The sequence below is a fragment of the Scyliorhinus canicula genome, chromosome 19 (assembly GCF_902713615.1).
Source record: "Scyliorhinus canicula chromosome 19, sScyCan1.1, whole genome shotgun sequence".
NCBI classification, from domain to species: domain Eukaryota; kingdom Metazoa; phylum Chordata; class Chondrichthyes; order Carcharhiniformes; family Scyliorhinidae; genus Scyliorhinus; species Scyliorhinus canicula.
Genome location: NC_052164.1, coordinates 76,258,088 through 76,277,884, shown reverse-complemented (window position 1 = coordinate 76,277,884; position 19,797 = coordinate 76,258,088). Strand labels below are relative to the sequence as shown.

The following is a 19,797-nucleotide window of genomic DNA, read 5'->3' as shown; positions in this document are numbered from 1 at the left end:
GCAAAGATTCTCCTCAAAATTAACCTCTTTGTCAAGAATTTTGGTCACTTCCTGTAATCCTACCAAGTTTTGTTTGGCACCCATTATCCTTGTGCCATTGCGATGTGCCTTTGGAGAGGCATGGTGGCGCAGTGGTTAGCTCTGCTGCCTCACAGCACCAGGAGCCCGGGTTCAATTTCGACCTTGGACAACTGTCTGAGTGGAGATTTCATGTTCTCCCCATGTCTGCATGGTTGCTCTGGTTTCCTCCCAGTTCAAAGATGTTCAGCTTCGGTGGATTGGCCATGTCACATTACCCCTTACTGGCCAGGCATATGCAGGTTAATTGGGGTTATGTGGACAGGACAGCATGATGGGCCTGGATGGGGTGCTCTTTCGGAGGGTCGCTGTGGACACGATAGGCCCAATGACCTCCTAATGTACTGTAGGGATTATACGGATTTCTGTGCTATGTGTTATGTGAAAGACAGTATATAAATGTAAGTTGCTTCCAATAGTGACTGCCCTTCACATGAATTAGAATTCCCTGCCTTAGGTTCATAGAATCATCGAATTTAAAGTGCAGAAGGAGGCCATTTGACCCATTGGGTCTGCACCGGCACTTGGAAAGAGCACCCTACAGAAGCCCACGCCTCCACCCTATCCCCGTAACCCAATAAACCCTCCTAACCTTTATGGTCACTAAGGGCAATTTAGCATGGCCAATCCACCTAACCTGCACGTCTTTGGACTGTGGGACGAAACCGGAGTACCCGGAGGAAACCCACTCAGATACGGGGAGAACGTGCAGGCTCCGCACAGACAGTGACCCAGCGCGGAATCGAACCTGGGACCCTGAAGCTGCAAAGCAACTGTGCTAACCACTGTGCTAGCGTGCTGCCCGTGTACCGTTCTACATTTAACTTTCACTAATTTAAACCTGCATCCCCTTATACTCTTGCAATATAATCCTTCATTCCCTTTTCAATCCTGCTTCCTTCAGCACGATCAGAATTCTTTTCAGTCATAAAATTCAGTTCTTCTGGTCTTACCTCATAATTCAGAGGCCTGGATTCTCTGCGGCCCACCACCGGTAGCAAAATCCTGATGAGTCGGAGAATAAAAAAATCGGGATCGCCACTAGGTGCGGTGGGCGTGATCCAAATGCAATACGCAGAACCCGGCTGGCGGCGCGAACGAGGTTCATGCCAGTAGGAGGATGTAAGTGAATAAATGGGTCTTAATGAGCCATTTGCATCCATTTAGCAGGCCCAGCGCTCTATTCTCTGACCCGCCGTGATTCTCCGGTCCTCTGGGCCGGGAATCACGTGGGCGGGGATTACTACAGGTCTCACCAAACGTGGACCTCATGGTGGGCCAAGGGCATGACTGCTTCAGGGTGTTGCCCTCCCTCCATTCCCCCGCACAATGCATACCTACCCACACCTCCTCTACCAGATATCCCCACATTCCCCTCCCACGAGACACCCAAATAGGAGAACCACTCAAGAAACCCCCTTAATAGGAGAACCCCCACATAGACCCCCTTAATAAGGAGACCTCCAGGGACCTCCTTAATAGCGAGCTCCCCACAGGACCTCCTGTCTGAAGGAACCTCCCACAGAGACCTCCTCACAAAAGAACCCACCAAAGGGACGCCGAATTTAAGGAACCCCTCCCCCTCCCACAGAGAGCCCCTAGAAAAGGAACTCCTTCTCCCTCCCACGGGACCCCCTAACTAAAGGGTCCCCCCCCACCAGACTCCCTGACTAATTAGACCCCCCTCCCCCAGAAAAAAGATCCCTGTCTGGAAGCTGGAGAGCAGTCCAGACAGGGGGAGTGAAAAAAAGTACAGTTGCAACACTTACCTGAAAGCTTTATGTGTCCATTCCTGAAAGGAGAACAATTGTGACCTGTGTTTAAACCTGTGTTGCAGATCCATTAGCTGCAAGCCATTCATTCATTTCTAATAGTGGCTGTGATTGACAGCTTCCCCGAAACAGCTGCAGCCTTTGATTCATTCAACTCCCTTCATGGATGAGTGACTATGATGAGGCCTTGCCATTCATACTCGCTCAGATCCAACCCCTTCTCCATCTCATCCATGGCCCCTGATATCTTCTGTGCCAACCCAATGGCAATTCCTGCTTCCCCATTCCACATCCTCTCACAACCCCCATGTCACTGCCATAGCCACCCACCTAGTGCCCACCAGGGCACATCTCAGGAACCATTGACAATAAACAAATCTAATTCAATCCAATCCAATGCCACAAAACTTTTTAACAATCTATTGCAACTCTCACTCCGATACACTTGATAATTTTTTTTAAAAAGCTTCCATTCATAATATACATGAGAAGCTTTTAAATCCCACGTGCTTAATCTTACATAAAATACATCTATTTCACTAACCTCATCAAATTCCATTAATCCCTTAATTGCCTCTTTAAGTTGTCAATCAAATTTGAATTTAGAACTCAGCCAAACACTCATAATTACATAATAATATCTCCTGGAGAAATGTCAACAAAGAGTTCCATTGAAACTGCATGGACAAATTCTATTGGTTATTATTTATGCATTTACAGGATGTGGGTGTCGCTGGTAGGACAACATTGATCGCCCATCCTCAGTTGCCCTTCAGAAGGTGGTGCTGAGTTGTCTTCTTGAACCGCTGCAGTCCCTGACATGTAGGTACACCCACTGTGCAGTTAGGGTGGGAGTTCCAGGATTTTGCCCCAGCAGCAGAGAAGGAACAACAATATATTTCCAAGTCAGGGTGGTGAGTGACTTGAAAAGTGAACCTCCAGTCCCCCACCCAGAGAATATTCCCGCCCTTGCCACCCTCAGCGTTTCCTCCAGGTTGTGTTCAACATGGAGGAGTACTGATTCAACAGCTGATAGGGGACAGTACGTGGTAATCAGCAGGAGGTTGAATGCCCATGTTTAACCTGAAGCCATGAGACCATGGGTTCCAGAGTCGATGGTTGACGACTCCCAGGGCAACTCCCTCCCGATATATACCACTGTGCCGCCACCTCTGCTGGGTCTGTCTTGCCAGTGAGACAGGACATACTCAGGAATGGTTATAGTGGTGTCCGGATCATTGCCTGTAAGGTATGATTGTGTGAGTATGACTATGCCAGCCTGATGCTTGACTAGTCTGTTAGTCTGCTCTCCCAACCTGTGGCAGCCAATAAAAATAGTTCACCAGGGGGGTTTTCTTTTTAGCTTTCAGTGATAGCTGCAGCCTGTTTTCTTTAAAAATTTGAAGAGAAGGCAATATGAATAATTTCAGATCAAGGCAGGTAGACAGTTATCCGCCCTTCAAGAGGGTTACAGCTACTCCAGCAAATCATGACTCCCACACTGCAGGCGAAGATCCTTGTAACAGTCAATTTACAATGAACCATCAGATTCGTGATTCGCACTTGGGGCAAAGTTCTGTAAGCACCTCATTTGTGTACTTGACTCGCCTCAGGTACTAACTACTCCTGGGTTGGTCGGAGGTAAGAGAAGTGACCTTTTAAAGACCGTGCAGTGTGGGACCATCTTTGGGGAGCTCTCCTTGCTCTTTCCTTTTTGAAGAGCTTCCTGTGCAAATAATAAATCTGATAGACAACCTACTGCATGAGGGTGTGTGGACCTGCCCTCACAAAAATGTTTGCAACGTTGGGTGGAACAGACACACTTACTGGCGGGGCCAATTATAGTGCTGGTCAGCCTACAGGGGCCAAAATTCCAGTCCAGTGTGTCAGCATTGATTATGTAAGGAACACAAATATTGTTCTCCTCACCCTCCAATCTCTTCCCACACAACGCAATTTGCCATAGTTTTCATTTTATTTCAGTCATGCTTTCAACTAATAGAAGGTATTGTGACATCTGAGTGGTCTAATTCTGACAAGACCAATACTTGCCACCTATGTGGCACATTTGCCAACATCCCTATTATTAACACTGGGAAAGGGAATTGGTCAGAGTGGGAGCAAGCAGTCCTGGGGAACGAAAGGAGCAAAGAGATGGCAATGGAATAGGGGAAATTGTTAGGGAAGAGGCCGCGTCGCCAATCAGGAGATCTCTGGCAAAGAAATGGCTGGTAATAGAGGGGAGCGAAGAGCTCTTTCACAGCTATAGGAATCTGATTGCCAGGTAATCTCATGTCACAAGGAACTCAGTGTGCCCTTCATCAGTGCTCTCCTCTATTCTGCCCCACTGAGAGCAGAACCCGTCAGCTACCTCACCCTCCGATGAGCTATCCTTTTCCTCCTGGTGTGGCTGCACACCACTCGTGCCCAGTGATGTACCACATGCCTCTAGACTAGACTGTTAGAGGTGTCTGCAGTGGGTGCATCTCAGCTGCTGATTTGGAGTGTGAGATGAAGTGCCCGAGGATTCCAACGTCAGGGCCTAATGCGAATCTCGATCCTGCACCATGTCGTGCGGAGCCATCAGACAATGATTTTTCCTGAATTCGAGAACTGGAGGCTGGAGGGCACACTCACCAATTAAAGACTTCGGAGTTTCCCTCTGGAACAGAGTTAACATTGTCTGAAACTTTGGGCGGGACTTTCTGATCCTGCCGAAAGTCGATGGACTTATGGCTGCCTCTCCAAATTTTCTATTCTCGCCCTCAACAATGCCCACCACGGATTGGACCAGGACCTCCCAGTCTTTAACGCTGTTTTTCTCTCTCACAGATGCTTCCAGATCTGTAGCACATTTCCAGCAATGTCTGGCTTTACTTAAATTAAAAACACTGCTGTAAGGGATTTAAAACGTGGCCAGACAACTATAGTTGTTTGAGCTAATAAGAAGACAAAGCCATCATGCCAGCTTGATGAATACAAGGGATGATCCCAGTGCCAGAATGGCTCGGAATGAGGCCTGATCAAATTTTTAATTATCCGTCCACCCAAAAATGGGTCTTACAAATTTATCAGCCGGACCGATGCCAAAAAACAAGTAGGAAGCATACCGCTTTCTACCTGTTCTATGATAGAACAAAAGGTTGGTGCTTCTGCTGTTCTGTATTTTACGCCTTTTCTCAATTATCCCATTTTTAGTTTCCTGCTGCTTTTATTTTTAACCAAAACTCGTCCCTTGTTTCTCCCTGCCATCTGACATTCTTTATATTCGTCCCCAAAGTACTGAAAATAAGACTTAATTTGACAATAGTAATTATAAAATCTTACAGGAAAAATTAAGGCATGCCTGTGAGAATTAATAGGTCACTCATTACTGCTGACTTAAGCAGAAACCATTCCAGGTGAAATCTGGAGCTAAGCCTACAATTCCATACGGGATCGATTCGTACGCACCAACTCAAACGTGCTGAACAAGTTAACTTTGTATTTTCACCAAAAGAGCCAGCTGAAGGATAAGTGCCCATATATGCTGTTGAGTCAGTGTTAACCAGGGAAATGACACAGTGTGATATGACCCTGTCAGAAAAGGATTGTTGATCACCATGCTCTGAATCACAGGAAGTACAGCTGGAGTAGTGTTTTTCTTCTCAGGTTATTTACTGGGAACAGATAATGTGACCACAAATGTGCGGATTTAGCTTTCTATTTTTATGATTATGTGATTGGGCGGCACGTAGCACTATGGTTAGTATTGTTGCTTCACAGCACCAGGGTCCCAGGTTCGATTTCCTGGCTTGGTCATTGTCTGTGTGGAGTTTTGCACGTTCTCCGTGTTTGCTTGGGTTTCCTCCGGGCACTCCTGTATCTCCTACAAGTACCGAAGGATGTGGGCTGGGATTCTCCGATCCCCTGCCGGTTGGGGAATCCCCGGGGGGCGGCGCGAATCCCGCCTGATGCCGGCTGCGCTATTCTCTGGCGCTCTTTTTCGGGCGGCGGCCATGCCGGTCAGGAGGCGTTGACAGTGGCGCCCCCCATCGGGGTTAGGAGCGGGACCCCGGGAATCACGGCATCGCGACCTTAACGACCGTCGTTAAGGCCACGCGCCAAGATGACGCGCGGCTGGCTCCAACCCGCGCATGCGCGGGTGATGTCATCACGCCATTGACGGAACCCGAGCATGCGTGGATCCGCATTTCTCCACTGCCGCCCGACAAGATGTGGCGGCTTGATCTTGTCGGGCGGCGGAGGGGAAATAGTGCGTCCCTTTTGGACGCAGGCCCGACGATCGGTGGGCATCGATCGCGGGCCTGTCCCCTCCCGAGCACAACGGTTGTGCTCCCGCCCCAAACGGGCCTCTGGATGCCCCAAACGGCTATCCAGCGCCTGTTTTAAGACGGCAGTGAGCAGGTGTGTTTGCTGCCGTGAAAAAACGGGCGTAAAGGCCCGGCCGCTCGGCCCATCGGCCGCGGAAAATTGCCGCTCGCCGTAAAAAAACGGCGAGTGGCGATTCGTGACGTGGGTCGGGCGAGGGGGGGGAGAATAGCGGGAGGGCATGAAAAATGTCGGGAGGCCCTCCCGCTATTCTCCCAACCAGCGTGGGCAGCGGAGAATCGCGCCCTTAGTCCCCAGAAAGGAGAATCCCGCCCTGCTGTTAGATGAATTGGACATTCTGAATTCTTCCTCTGTGCAGCCAAACAGCCGCTAGAATTTAGCGACGAGGCGCTTTTCACAGTAACTTCATTGCAGTGTTAATGTAAGCCTATTTGTGACAATAAAGATTATTATTATTATATTGAAAAGCAGGCACTTCACTGACATGCCTTCAAAAGTTAAACCAATGCAAAAAGAATGATTTATCCTAAATTTGATTGCTCATTTTCAGAATTTTGGAAAACTGAAATCTGATTGCTCGGGCGGAATTGTCTCCTCTTTTGGATGGGGTGGGCGGGCAGGAAAAATGAGGTAAACGCTGTTGGTCCCCTGGGCAGCTTCCTCCTCCTTAGTTTTAGGTACCCGGGTTAAGAAAGACTTTTAAAGTGACGGTTCCCACAATGTCACATTGGTGGCCCAACAACTGAGTTTTTAAAAAATTGGGTTGCTCGTTTTCACAAAAAAAGGACCTCTCCCCATTCTCCATGGAACTCTTCCCCCCTACCCCACACCCCGCATCGAGCCACCCGCAAGGAACACCCACCCTCATGGAGCCCCACCCCAACAAAACCCCCAATTTCCATCAGAGACCCCCACAGAATCCCCCATTTCTCATGAAGCACCTCCTCCAAAGAAACCCTCTGCCAGCCCCCACAGAGCCAGTCCTCCCCCCTCAAATGGAACCCCCCCTTCCACACAACAACCACTCACAAAACAGTGTCTCCCAACACCAGGCACTGTCCAGCAGTACTGCCCAGGCATGGCCCTCTTCGCCACCCCCCCTCCCCCGCCCTTGGGAGATATATGTATCTGTGTGCCTCCGACGTGTTCTGCTTGCCAGTGCACATCGAGGGAACCTGCCATGATTCCTGTCAGCATTCTATCATGCCCGATATGAATGGATGAGCTAACATGGGGAGGGAGGGGAGAGAAAAGCCTGATAATTATGTTTAAAATATTCAAAAAGGGATTCTGATGTCGAACATCAGGATTCCTGTTATGTCTTGGCGGAGATAATGGGAACGGGCAATTCCGCCGGTGTAAATCTTGTTTTGGGACTCATGTGGGATTTCCCACTCAAGCCGCCAATCTGGCCCTCCTCCCCCTTCAAAAACGGTTTCCGAAAATGCACCCCCCCCCTCCCCCCGCCCCTGATGTGAACAATAATGTGAATTTTCGCCTCCATTCCATCAACTCTCAGTCTTCTAACCTCCAATGAGCATTGACCCAACCTGTTAAACTTTTCTTTATATGCTAAGCCCTTCATCCCAGGAATCAATCAAGTAAACCTTCTCTGAACTGTTTCTGATACAATTACTGTCATGTGAGAGTACCTTTAAGAAATGGATGTTTAAGAAATGTACCTTTATGAAATAGGTGTTCATAAGTGATGTCAGAGTGTGGATGGAGCTGGGCTGGCGGTCAGTTTTTTACTTTTGTTTTAGGCTGTTTGCTGTAGGGTGTGTTTTAGTTTTGTTTTCAGAGCTGGATAGCTGCAGTCACAGCAGGTGGTGTATGAGTCTCGCTCTCTGTAATCTAAAAACTGTAAATCGATCCTTTGGTGATTTAAAACTAATAACTGCTCTCAGTAGTGACTTTAACCTGATGTGCTTCTGTTAAAGGTTTTGTTTTTAGGTCTTATGGATGTTAAAAGGAAAGCTTAAAGGATTACTTAGTGTTGCAGTCTTTGGGGGTTGTATTTGAATTAATGGTTGCTGAGATATTCACTGTATGTTTTAAAAAGGTTAACCTGGGTTCATAGATTAAACATTTTTTTTCATACAATTTACAGTACAGAAGGAGGCCATTCAGCCCAGCGAGCACCGCCTCCTGGAAAGAGCACCCTACCCAAGGTTAACACCTCCACCGTATCCCCATAACACAGTAACCCCACCTAACACTAAGGGGCAATTTATGATGGCCAATCCACCTAACCTGCACATCTTTGGACTGTGGGAGGAAACTGGGGCACCCGGCGGAAACCCACGCACACACGGGGAGGATGTGCAGACTCCACACAGACAGTGACCCAAGCCAGAATCGAACCTGGGACCCTGGAGCTGTGAAGCAATTTTGCTATCCACAATGCTACTGTGCTGCCCGTTTAAAAAAAAAGTATTTTGCTTTTAAAAATACTTTTCCATTTCTGCTGTACCACGTCTGTAGAGTGGGCCGTGTGCTCCCCATACCACAATCTATTAAAAGTTGTGGGTCAGGTGAACTCCATGATACACTTTGTGGTTCTCTAAACCCTGGCCCATAACATTACATCCTTCTTCAAAGAAGGAGATTAAAACTGTACTCAGTATTCCACATGTAATTTCATCAAGGCCCTGTACAGGTGCAATAAAACTTTCCTATTTTTATCCCAAATTCTGTGCAATAAACACCAACAATCCAGTTGCCTTCCTTATCCCTTGCTGTACCTGCATTTAGACTTAAGATCCATGCACCATGACACTCGAATCCCCCTGCAACACCCAGTTCTGTAATCTCATTCCATTTAAACGGTATAGTGCTTTTTTATTCTTCCTGCCAAAGCGGAGAAATTCATATTTTCCCACATTAATCTACATCTACCAATTTCTTGTCCACGCACTGAACCTACCTATAACTCTTTTTAGACTCAGAACTCCTCTTGACAAGTTGCTTTCCAGCTCATTTGCTGTTATTGGCAAATTTAGCTCCATATATTCAGTCCTAACATCCAAGTCATTGATACGGATGACACATATTTGAGGACCCAGCACTGAAACCTGTGGCACTCCATTAGTTATTTCGCGCCAACCCAAAAGAGACCTATTTGTCCTTACTCTGCTCCCTGTTAGCTAACCAACCCTTCATCCATGCTAATATGTTAACACCGATGTTGTGTGTATCTTGTGCAGTAACCTTTGATGTGGCACCTTATCAAATGTTTTTTGGAAATCTGAGTATTATCTTCTGGTTCCCCTCTATCCACTTTGCTTGCTACTTCCACAATAAATTGTTTAGTCACAATAACTCTTTCATAAAACCAAGTTGACTCGACCTGAAGCATTATAATTTTCTAAATAGCTCACAATATCATCCCTTCATAATTAATTCCAGCAATTTCCCTGTGGCTGATATTAGGCTAACTGGCCTATAATTTCTTGCTTTCTGCCTCTTCCTTTCCAGAATAAAGGTGCTTTAGCTCATTACAATCTGCTGAGACCCTTCCGGAATGTAATTAATTTTGGAAGATTATAATCAATGCATTTAAAAACTTGGCAGCCACTTCTTTTCAGACCTTAGGAAGCAAGCTCTCTGGTCCAGGGGGCCTGTCAGTTTTTAGGCCTAATTGTTTTCTCAGTATCTTTTTCCTGGTGATGTGGACTGCTGAACTTCCTCCCTTCCTTTCACATTTTAATTTTCAAGTTTCTTTGGAAAGTTTTCTAAATCTGCGACAGTGAAAACAGGCCCAAAATACCTGTTCAACACCTCTGCCATTTCCTTGTTTTCCATTATTAGTTCCCCAGACTCACTCTCTGGAAGAGCAACACTCACTTGAATTCTTTTTATCCTATTTAAATACTTGTAGAATCATTTACTATCTGCTTTCCTCATTTGTCTAAAATCTGACCAATCTTCTGACCTACACCTAATCTTTGTAAATTTGCACTGTTTCTTTTAATCTTTAACTTCCCTATTTAAGAAGGGTTCATCATCTGTGGTGACAGAGTTCCTCCTCGCTGGGATAAATCTTTGCTGAGACTTATTAAATCACCCTGTTGAAGTCTGTCACTGAATCTCTACTGTCCTATCCATTGACCAAGCTTCCCAACTCAGCTGAAATAGCTACACCTTCATATACTTATAATTATCTTTATTCTACTTTAAAACACGAGTCGACACTCCTCCCCTTCAAACAAATATTACATTTGTGATCCTGTAATGATCACTGTGACCTAGATTCTCCATTACTAGAAGGCTCATTGCTGATTACTGAGGTAGAAAAGGCCACTCCATGCTTGGCTCGAAGAAGTCATTTTCCAGGCTACCTTTGCCAATCTGATTTGCCCAAACTACATTAAAGATTAAAGACAGCCATGATTACTGTGGTATATTTTAACATGCACCATTTATTTCTTCTTGTTTTAATCAGCTTGGGAACTACTCCCACAAGTCCTACCCAAACTGATTCCACATCTTACTCTTTTCAGCTAAGTTCATCGCTCACTACCGTGAGAATTACATCCTTAATTAACAGTACTACCCCACCACCTTTTCAGAGTTTCCTATCTTTTCATAATATCACATATCCTTCAATATTCACATCAAAGCCACGGTCAACATTCAACCATGGGCTGGATTCACCGATCGCAGACGCCAAAACTGAGTTCGGCGATTGGCCGGAGAATCACCATTTATGCTGGAATCAGGGGCAGCGTGTTTTTGCGATGCCCCGCCCCATCAAAAATGGCGGACTCGGGGCGTGCGCTGCACGCCGTATGGACAGCCTCAGGATGTCACCTGAGACCCTCCCTGTTGCTCCGTCCCCATTGGGGACTGAGTCCAGCGCCGCCACAGTCGTTGGGGGAAAGCCGTTCCACTGCCAGGGGGCCTTCGTCGCAGGCTGGGATGACTGGTGGGGGGTAGTCCTGGGTGGCGAGGCTGGTTACAGGGGGGCAGTTTTAGGCAGGCCGGGTCTGCGTGCGGCTGGCGCCATGTTGCATGGCGCACCCACCACAGGCCACCGCCGTGCACATGCACGGCCACAGACCTGGCCATTCTCCCATCGTATCCGCAGGTAAAACCGGGGGCATTACGCTGCAGCTGTGAGCTCCCCCACCGGACGGAAGATTGGTGCGGGGGTGACGCTAGAAGGGAACATTCCTGCCTGGTGATTGTTGTGCGATGTCCGTTCATTCGTTGTCGCAGCGCCTGCATGGTCTCGCCAATGTACCACACTTCGGGACATCCTTTCCTGCAGCGTATGAAGTAGACAACGTTGGCCTAGTCGCACGAGTCATCACCAGGCAGGAATATTCCCTTCAAATCGGGGAACACTTCAGCAGTCAAGGGCATTCAGCCTCTGATCTCTGGGTAAGCATTATCCAAGGCGGCCTTTAGGATGCGCGACAACGCAGAATCGCCGAGCAGAAACTTATAGCCAAGTTCCGCACAGATGAATACGGCCACAACCGGGACCTGGGATTCATGTCGCATTACATTCCTCCCCCACCATCTGGTCTGGGCTTGTGGAATCCTACCAACTGTCCTGGCTTGAGACAATTCACACCTCTTTAACCTGGGGTTACCCCTATCTCTGGATCTGTAAAGATTCAATTACCTGCAAATGCTCGCATTCTAAGCATTGTTTGGCATCTTTGAATTTGTCTGTATCTATATGTTTCTGGAACATACCTCTTCATTCACCTGAGGAAGGAGCCGTGCTCCGAAAGCTAGTGTTTGAAACAAACATGTTGGACTTTAACCTGGTGTTGTAAGACTTCTTACTGTGCTCACGCCAGTCCAACGCCGGCATCTCCATATCATGGCTTACCCCAATACCTGGTTTAAAGCCCTCTTTACCGCTCTCATTATACTACTTGCCAGAACATTAGTCTCAACACAGTTCAGGGGAAGCCACTCCCAAACATATAATCCCACTTTCTCTAGTGTTGATGCCAGTGCCCCATTAACTAAAGGCCATTTCTCACATACTAGTCTTTGAGCCACGCATTCATCTCTCCAATCCTATTACCAAAAGCCAATTTACTTGAGGCTATTATTAACTTCAAGGTTCTGCTTTTCAATTCGCGGCTAGCTGCTCATAATCTTGAGCAGAACCTCTTTCCTCATCCTACCTATAGCACTGGTGTTGCGGTGGACAACAGCAGCTAGATCCGACCCCTCCCACTGCAAGTTCCTTTGGCAGCCCAGAGCAGATGTCCTGAAGCATGAAACTGTACAGGCAACACAGCCTTGTGAATTCTTGCTCTTGGCTACAGCAAATTATGCCTATCCCCCTGACTTTACCACTCCCACTACCGCAAACTACTGCTGTATCTGAAATACAGATCAGATACAGGTTTGCTTTTTTTATATAGCACTCAATGTCATATCCTGAAGTCTTCAGAAAACCATCCGGGATTTGCATAAGTGGATTATCTTATTTTCCTCTCCCACCCAGGGCCAATGCTGATCGTGCCCCACAATGAATTAACTAATCTCTACTAGTTTGCATCAGGCAAGCCATTTTAGCTATTATTAAAGGTAGATCTCTCTGAACCTTCACAAATAATTTCAGGAAACTTTCAATGATCTCAGAATGAGCATTTAACTGAGGTATTCAAACCATACCACATAGAAGGCAAAATCCAAGTGATTGGTGGCCACCAGTTAAATGCTTAGATTACAAACTTCTGGTAATTCTGGGTACTGATTAATATTTATGATAAATATTATTTTCACTCTGCACCATGTCTTTGCTAATGCTGTTTATGTCCCTTTCATTGCCAAAAGTAGAGGTGCAGGTCCAAAGATGTGCAGTGAATTGGCCATGCTAAATTTCTCCTTAGTGTCGAAAGATTAGGTGGGGTTGGGGTAAAGTGGGCCTAGGTTAGATGCTCTTCAGATGGTTGATGCATACTCGATGGACTGAATGGCTTCCTTCTGCATTGTAGGGATTCTATGATTCTATTCTATGACACTGACTTTCCCTCGACTCCATAATTTAATGGGCTGGATTTAATGGTCATGATGTTGGACCCATCTACTAGTTGGAAAGTGGTATCCCGGCCCAGCAATTTCAGGGAACCGATGAGATTTAAATCCAATCAGAGACTTACCTGCTTGTCATTGGGGTTTCCAAAACCATTGAGATGAAGATCCTGCCTCCAGGAGCTTCCAGCCAATCAGAGGCCGACAGCTACTTAGACCCAATAGCACCAGTGAGAATCGTGGCCACTGTTTGTCCTGCAGGAGCCCCGAGAAGTGGAACATTGTTGGAGGGGCCAGAGCCCAGGGAGGTAGGGTGAACCTTCCTGGGAATAGTCAAGCAGGTTTTAGCAGGGGGCTGGAGGTTGGTGGGGGAGGAGGAGATTTAAAGTGGCAGGGGATTGTCTTCACACAGAAGAGCTGCGCTGGTCACCTGTGGGACTCAAGTTGGGCACAGAATGCCCAAGAATATAAGCAACTCCCCTGCAACTGCAAGACTCGCCCTACAGGGTATAGCTAATGCTTGCCCATATGGCACGGCTACCCGTTAATGTGGGAAAAATGAGATCCTCAAGTGGTTCTCAATGATACCTCACGGGATTCGATTGGTTGAGGAATGGGAAAGGCGACCTTAACCGTCCATGCTCTGGACCCAATCAAAGAGAACTCACGGAGGCTCTCCATCTTCCCACATGATTATACGGTACCTGCATCTTCTAGCTTGCTCCTCAAATGCCCATGCCCTCAATCACTCCAGCCTCATCAGTAAAGGCAGTGTTTATCCATCATGTTCAAATTGCCTCCTTCCCATAATTCTAAAAGGGTGTAATTGGCCATGTTTTGGAAATCCTTTGAACGCGGGACCTGGGTTTTGCCTTCTATGTGGCATGGTTTGAATCTCTCAGTTAGATTGTCATATCATGACAAGATAATGTAAACTAAGGAGATACCAAGGGTCAACTATGCTACTTTTGAACAGACAATATTTTCAGCACAAGATTCCAAATTTTTTCAGCGAAGACTTTCCGACACGGTGGCACAGTGCCTCTGCTGCCTCGGTTTATTCGCTGTAACCTGTTCTGATATATTTTTGTAATAAATACATTTTTTAAAAGCACTGTTGCCCTGCCTCACAGAGCCAGGGACTTGGGTTTGAATCCGATCTTGGGCGACTGTCTCTGTGGTGCTTATACTTTCTCCCCATGTCTGCGTGGGTTTCCTCCAGGTGCCCCGGTTTCCTCCCACTATCCAAAGAATGTGCAGGTTAACTCGTTATTATGGGGATAGGTTGGAGGAATGGGCTTGGGTAGGGTGCTTTTTTCGAGGGCTCATGCAGACTCGATAGGCCGAACAGCCTTCTTCTGCCCTGTAGTGATTCAATGGTTCACAGGACAAACTTAAGTTTATAAGTAAGAGATCATTACTTTCAATCGTATGGGCATTAACGAGTGGAGCTGCAGTTGAACTTTTTTTGCTTACTCACAGTGACCCAGATTGGGCTATTATTGCAGAACACAGATGTGCCAAAACCAGCACATTGAAGATAAAGGTACTGTTAGATCCGGTACCGATTACTGCCATTGATCAGGTTCTTCTGAGGTGTCTTTCCCCTCTTTCACAATATGTCAGGACAGGCTCACAAATTAGATCAATGTAATAATTTGAGCAAAGATCGGGGAAGCAGAGTAAATAGTGCTGGATAGCAGCTATATGGCTATGTGCTGATCGCTGTGCTAAAATATGTACGATTATGTAAATCTGTAAAGTTATACTTATTCTCTTAATTAATACTATGCTCCCAAAACAACTGCCCCACATATCACAATCTGTGCCACAGGAAAAGTCTACTTTCCCAATTTTCAGACTGGTTCACTCACTACCTTATTAAAATGCAGCAAAACTGTCATCTGTGAATCGATCAAGATTTTGAATTTATTAGGCCCGATGTACAGATTTTCACAAATGCCTACAGTTCTCACAATATCCTGAACCCAGGATAACAGCATGAGGGTTGCAGCAGAGAATTCCCTTCCGTCTGCTAAAATTGGCAGTGAGAGAAAAATATCTGAAAAACCACTGACGAAAAATGAAAGGAAACAAAAATTGCATTTGGATTGCAGCTTTCAAAGTCTAAGTGTGACCCAAGATGAGACCTCTAAATTTCCCTTAATTGACCACTTAAGGGACTCACCTGACAGCGGAGTGGGGAAGTCGAATGAATTGCTTTGAAGTTGTCTGTTGTCATGTGGGGAATTGAGGCTACAAATCTCAAAAGAAGACAGGTCACCACTGTCTACATTCACTTCCTTTAAAGACCTGTAAATGCAATATCATGTCATCCCAATTGCATGCACCTCCAAATGTTGTGAAACCCATACAGCAGCACTCAAAAACCCTATCCTGAGCAATCATGGTCATATGTACAGCAATGTTAAAATATATTCTTCTTTTCTCACATAAAGGGTGATGCATCAACAGGGTTGAGAGTTCTCTTGGACATCACCTAGGTAACCAGTCCTATTGTCTGAGTTGTGATATGTTAGTCAGCTGACTGTTCAAATGTGACAGGAAATCAAAAGCCGAGCTCGATCCTGTCTTGCACAACATATATAAATGTGCACTTGGCAAACTGAAAAGCAATCAAGGACAGGAGTCCTGGCTGAGTTTTCCCATTTCTAGCAATGGGTTTCTGAGGTAAACTATAGTACAACCGCCCACTGCGCTGATTGATTCAAGATGGCACATCAAGTACGGTTGGAACTTTACACCAGATAAAGCACTGGACATTCCTGTCCCATCCAACACTGTCTTATGATGACATAGCCCTGCGAATAAGTGGTCAGGGAGAGTCCATTGGCGCACTGACTAGTGTGCATTGGCTAGTATCAACAATAAACCATTTGTTGCAAAAAAGTAAGAAACCATTAGAATACAAATTTACATAAGAAACCTTTAAATCTCCAATCAGGTTTAGCCTCAAACTTTTTTAACACTTCTCTAGTGTGATACAAAACTGTCAAGAAAGGTTAAAACTTTCATTTAAAAATGCATTCTTCTGAAATAAAGGTTCTGCATGGTATTTGGCAACATTCATCTCACCGATTAAAATTAAAAACTAGTTGAATTTATTTGTTCAGCAGAAAAAAAATACTTGCAAGGGGGAATGACAGTTTTATTATACTTAGTAAAATCAGTACACAATTCAAGGTGTCTATTTTAATCCTTTTTAAAAAGAAACCTATTCAGATGCTGACTCACTGAACTAATTTCAAGAGTTTTTTTAAAACATTTTTAAATGGGATAATTGCTATTGAATTCTGCATTGCTATTTTTTCCGCTCAGTTGCACAAAAAGGTACAATTGGACCATACCTTGTACGATTATATGCACCCGCGATGTCCTTGGATGGTTTGTGAGTTTGAACTGAACATGTGTATGGGCCTTCGTCGTACACATCCACACGCACTATCTGAATGCTGTATTCTGTTCGGCTGTTAGTCACAATAACTACCCGAGGGCCAGCGACCACTTATCCTTCCTGCATAGAGTATGCTAGAGCGATTCAACCATGCCACTCGTGTCACGCCACTGTCAATAGAGCACCTGAAGTGAGATCAGAAAAGAAGTGCAACATCAGAATGTGAAGACATGTGAACAATAAAAATAAAACGCTATTTACAACAATCTTTATCGTCTCCTGAATGATGACAATAACAGCAAAAGGAACCTTGATATGAAGCTATACAAGACCTCCAGTTGAGGTTTTGGTTTCTCCAATGTGTCGTATTATGTAGGAAATTAGAATACTTCACTCAATATCAATGAGGAGAGGAAAGAAAGATTGCTTGGAGAGGGAAGAAAAGGAAAGAAAAAGTAATCAAAAATTGTCTTGTGAAATCTCCAACAATAATTAAAATCTGATGGAATGAGACTTCAGACTTGGAAAAGCTATTTTTTCAGCGCCATTCAGAGATATTATTTGGCAGTAATTTAGAATTATCACTCGATCAAAAAAATATTAATTGAAAGGACAATTCCTAAATTTACGTAGCAAGTTTAGTCTCTATTTTTCATGTAAAATCTATGGATTTCATGGCATTCAATATGTATGAATGGGATCCAGGGAAAAGCCGCCATGTTCTTGCAGCTTATGGCAAGCGGCACATCTGTAACTTCTGGATTTTTAGTGTTGAACTGCACATCTGCACAGACTTGAATCTGCGGTTTGATTTGTGAAAAGAAAGTAATAGTGACCACCGTTAAATCTCCTCCGTTATATTTACCGGATATTTTGGTGTAACGATTCCTGCCAGAGCTTAATAGCATCACGGAAATCATAAGTGAGGTTTGTAACAGATTATCCTGGACAAATTGTGGAGAGAGCGGTCCAAAATCTGAATCAATAAACAAGGTACCTTTTAAAAATGAACAACCTGGGGGCAAGGGAGGGTATGCAGGAGAAGAAACCAGACCAAAAAAATCAAGAAATAAAATGACGTGTCAAGTGCTCAAATTGAAACAGGAAATGGTTAAATGGTAAACTATATTGGGTTGGATTCTCCACTTTCCCAGCCGCGTGTTTCTTGGTGGCATGCCGTTCGCTGGCAGTGGGACTCTCTCTTCCCGTCGCTTATCTACGGGACTTCCCATTAAAACCATCCACGACGCCCAAGAAACCCGTGGGCAGGGGTGCCCTGCCGGTGGGAAAAGTGAATCGCAGCAGTCGGAGACTCCCGCCATTATCATGAGACAATAAGGAATGGAAGACACCAGGGATATGCGTGACGCTGAGGAGAAGGCACATAGAATTTTTTTAAATTACAAAGCTGAGCTAACTATTTTATGAGCAGGTTAATCACATAGGACTGCATACTAGTATTACAAAGGAATAAAGATTACAGAGACAGACCATTCAGCCCAACAATTCATGCTGGTGCACATGCTCCACTTAAACCTTCTCTTGTTTCCCCTCATCTAAAGCCATCATTGTAACCATCTATACCCATCTCCCTCAAATGATTTCCCAGTTTCCCCTTAAATGTACCTATAAAGTTCTGATTTCAACAGTTGATGTCACTGCTACTGAATGGCATACTCACTGTGGGACATCTGATTTTTCAACTCAAACTCTTGGAGGCACGTAAGGCAATTTTGAAAGACAAAATCTTCTGTTAATTTATATTGACATGCATTTGTGCACATATCAGACTCATTGGAGTAGATAGTGACTTTATGAGATTGTGTAAAACAGGTAACAGTGGCATGAAATTTTATCCTTGAGGTGGTTAGCGGGAGTCGGGGTAATTCCCAGCTTAGCCCGCGTACCTCAGTAGAAAGTATCGGCTGCTGACTGGGAAGAAGTTCTGAGGCAGCCTCAGGGCTGTCCGGGGCAGAGGTGGCCTGTTTAAAAGGCTAATTTTGGTGCTGTGGACTTTGTCCTAGTTAAAATAAAAACACTCCATCCCTCACCGCAGACAACACTCATAACCCATCCATGGCACTTCATGCTGTCAATGCCAAGCCATTTCCAGCCAGCACCCCACTCTGGACACTCTACCCATCCCCATGGCACTCCATGGCCCCAATACCAAGCCATGTTTCTTCACCCTACACCTCTGGCCCTCATGCTCATTCCCCTATTGCCCAGCTGTGTCCCTCCGACCACTGCCCATGGTTCCTTATGTCCCCTATGTCAGCAGTGCTTCCCCACCCAACACCCCCATGACCCCTCATGCCTACAATGCCAAACTATACCTGTCCCCCATCCCCATAGACACTGCCAAGGTATGCCACTCCCCCACCCCCACACCCTCACAGCCACTATGGCAAATTATGGCACTTCCATTATGGCACTGACCTACTATTTACTGCACAGAAACAATATATAATGACAGTTACAATGTGTCAAAAAGAGATTTAAAAATGTGATTCATTTATTCTCTATTTCCCATGTCTCAACCTTGTCCCTCACCCGAGGTGTGGTGATCCTCAGGTTAAATCACCACCAGTCCCCTCAAAAGGGGAAGGAAGCCGATCGTCATCTGAGACTATGGTGACTTCCTTACCTTACTTCCCACTATGTTAAAAAAAAGGAGTCATTTCACTCAAGGCAATAAAAAGTGTCAATGATCCAGGTCCTTTAAAGTATGATGAAAAAAAACCCACAAAGCCATTGAAACCACATAACCTTGTGTAAATAAACATGGTAAAACTGCCCGCAGAGATCAGAGAACCAGGGCTGTCAATGAAGCAATGTTTTCCCTGGGGCACAGCTGTCAGCTTTCTCTCTGCCATTATCACTCTCACTCAACATTTATCCTAACATCTGATCCTTGCAAAACTGTATCAATTACATTGTGAACTTATATTTTCTACACAGTTATGATTCATGCACCTCAACTTTAAAGCAATTATATAGCTTGTGTGTTTAGAATTGGTTCTTGAATTTAGCAATCAGAAATGAAAGAATAAATCATTTCTTCCAGTCTTCACTTGGCATTCCACTCCCAATTCGTTCTGGATTAGTTGAAGTGCTGGGCAATTTTAAGCACAAGTTGGCTTTCACATCGCAACTATATAACTAACGTTTTCAAAATAAATTTTAGTGTACCTA

The 19,797-nt window shown here is 45.3% G+C and overlaps 1 protein-coding gene across 5 annotated transcripts in view; it reads right to left on the bottom strand.

Moving 5' to 3' along the window:
* The window catches only part of LOC119954114 (opioid-binding protein/cell adhesion molecule-like), a 1,170,645-nt gene that overhangs the window by 652,479 nt on the left and 498,369 nt on the right, over window positions 1–19,797 (bottom strand). For all 5 annotated transcript variants that reach the window (XM_038779012.1, XM_038779011.1, XM_038779013.1 and 2 more), the window contains one exon: window positions 16,556–16,787. In XM_038779012.1, coding sequence (XP_038634940.1) covers window positions 16,556–16,640 — 85 coding nt within the window. In that variant the 5' untranslated portion in view covers window positions 16,641–16,787. The remainder of the gene's footprint in view (window positions 1–16,555; window positions 16,788–19,797) is intronic.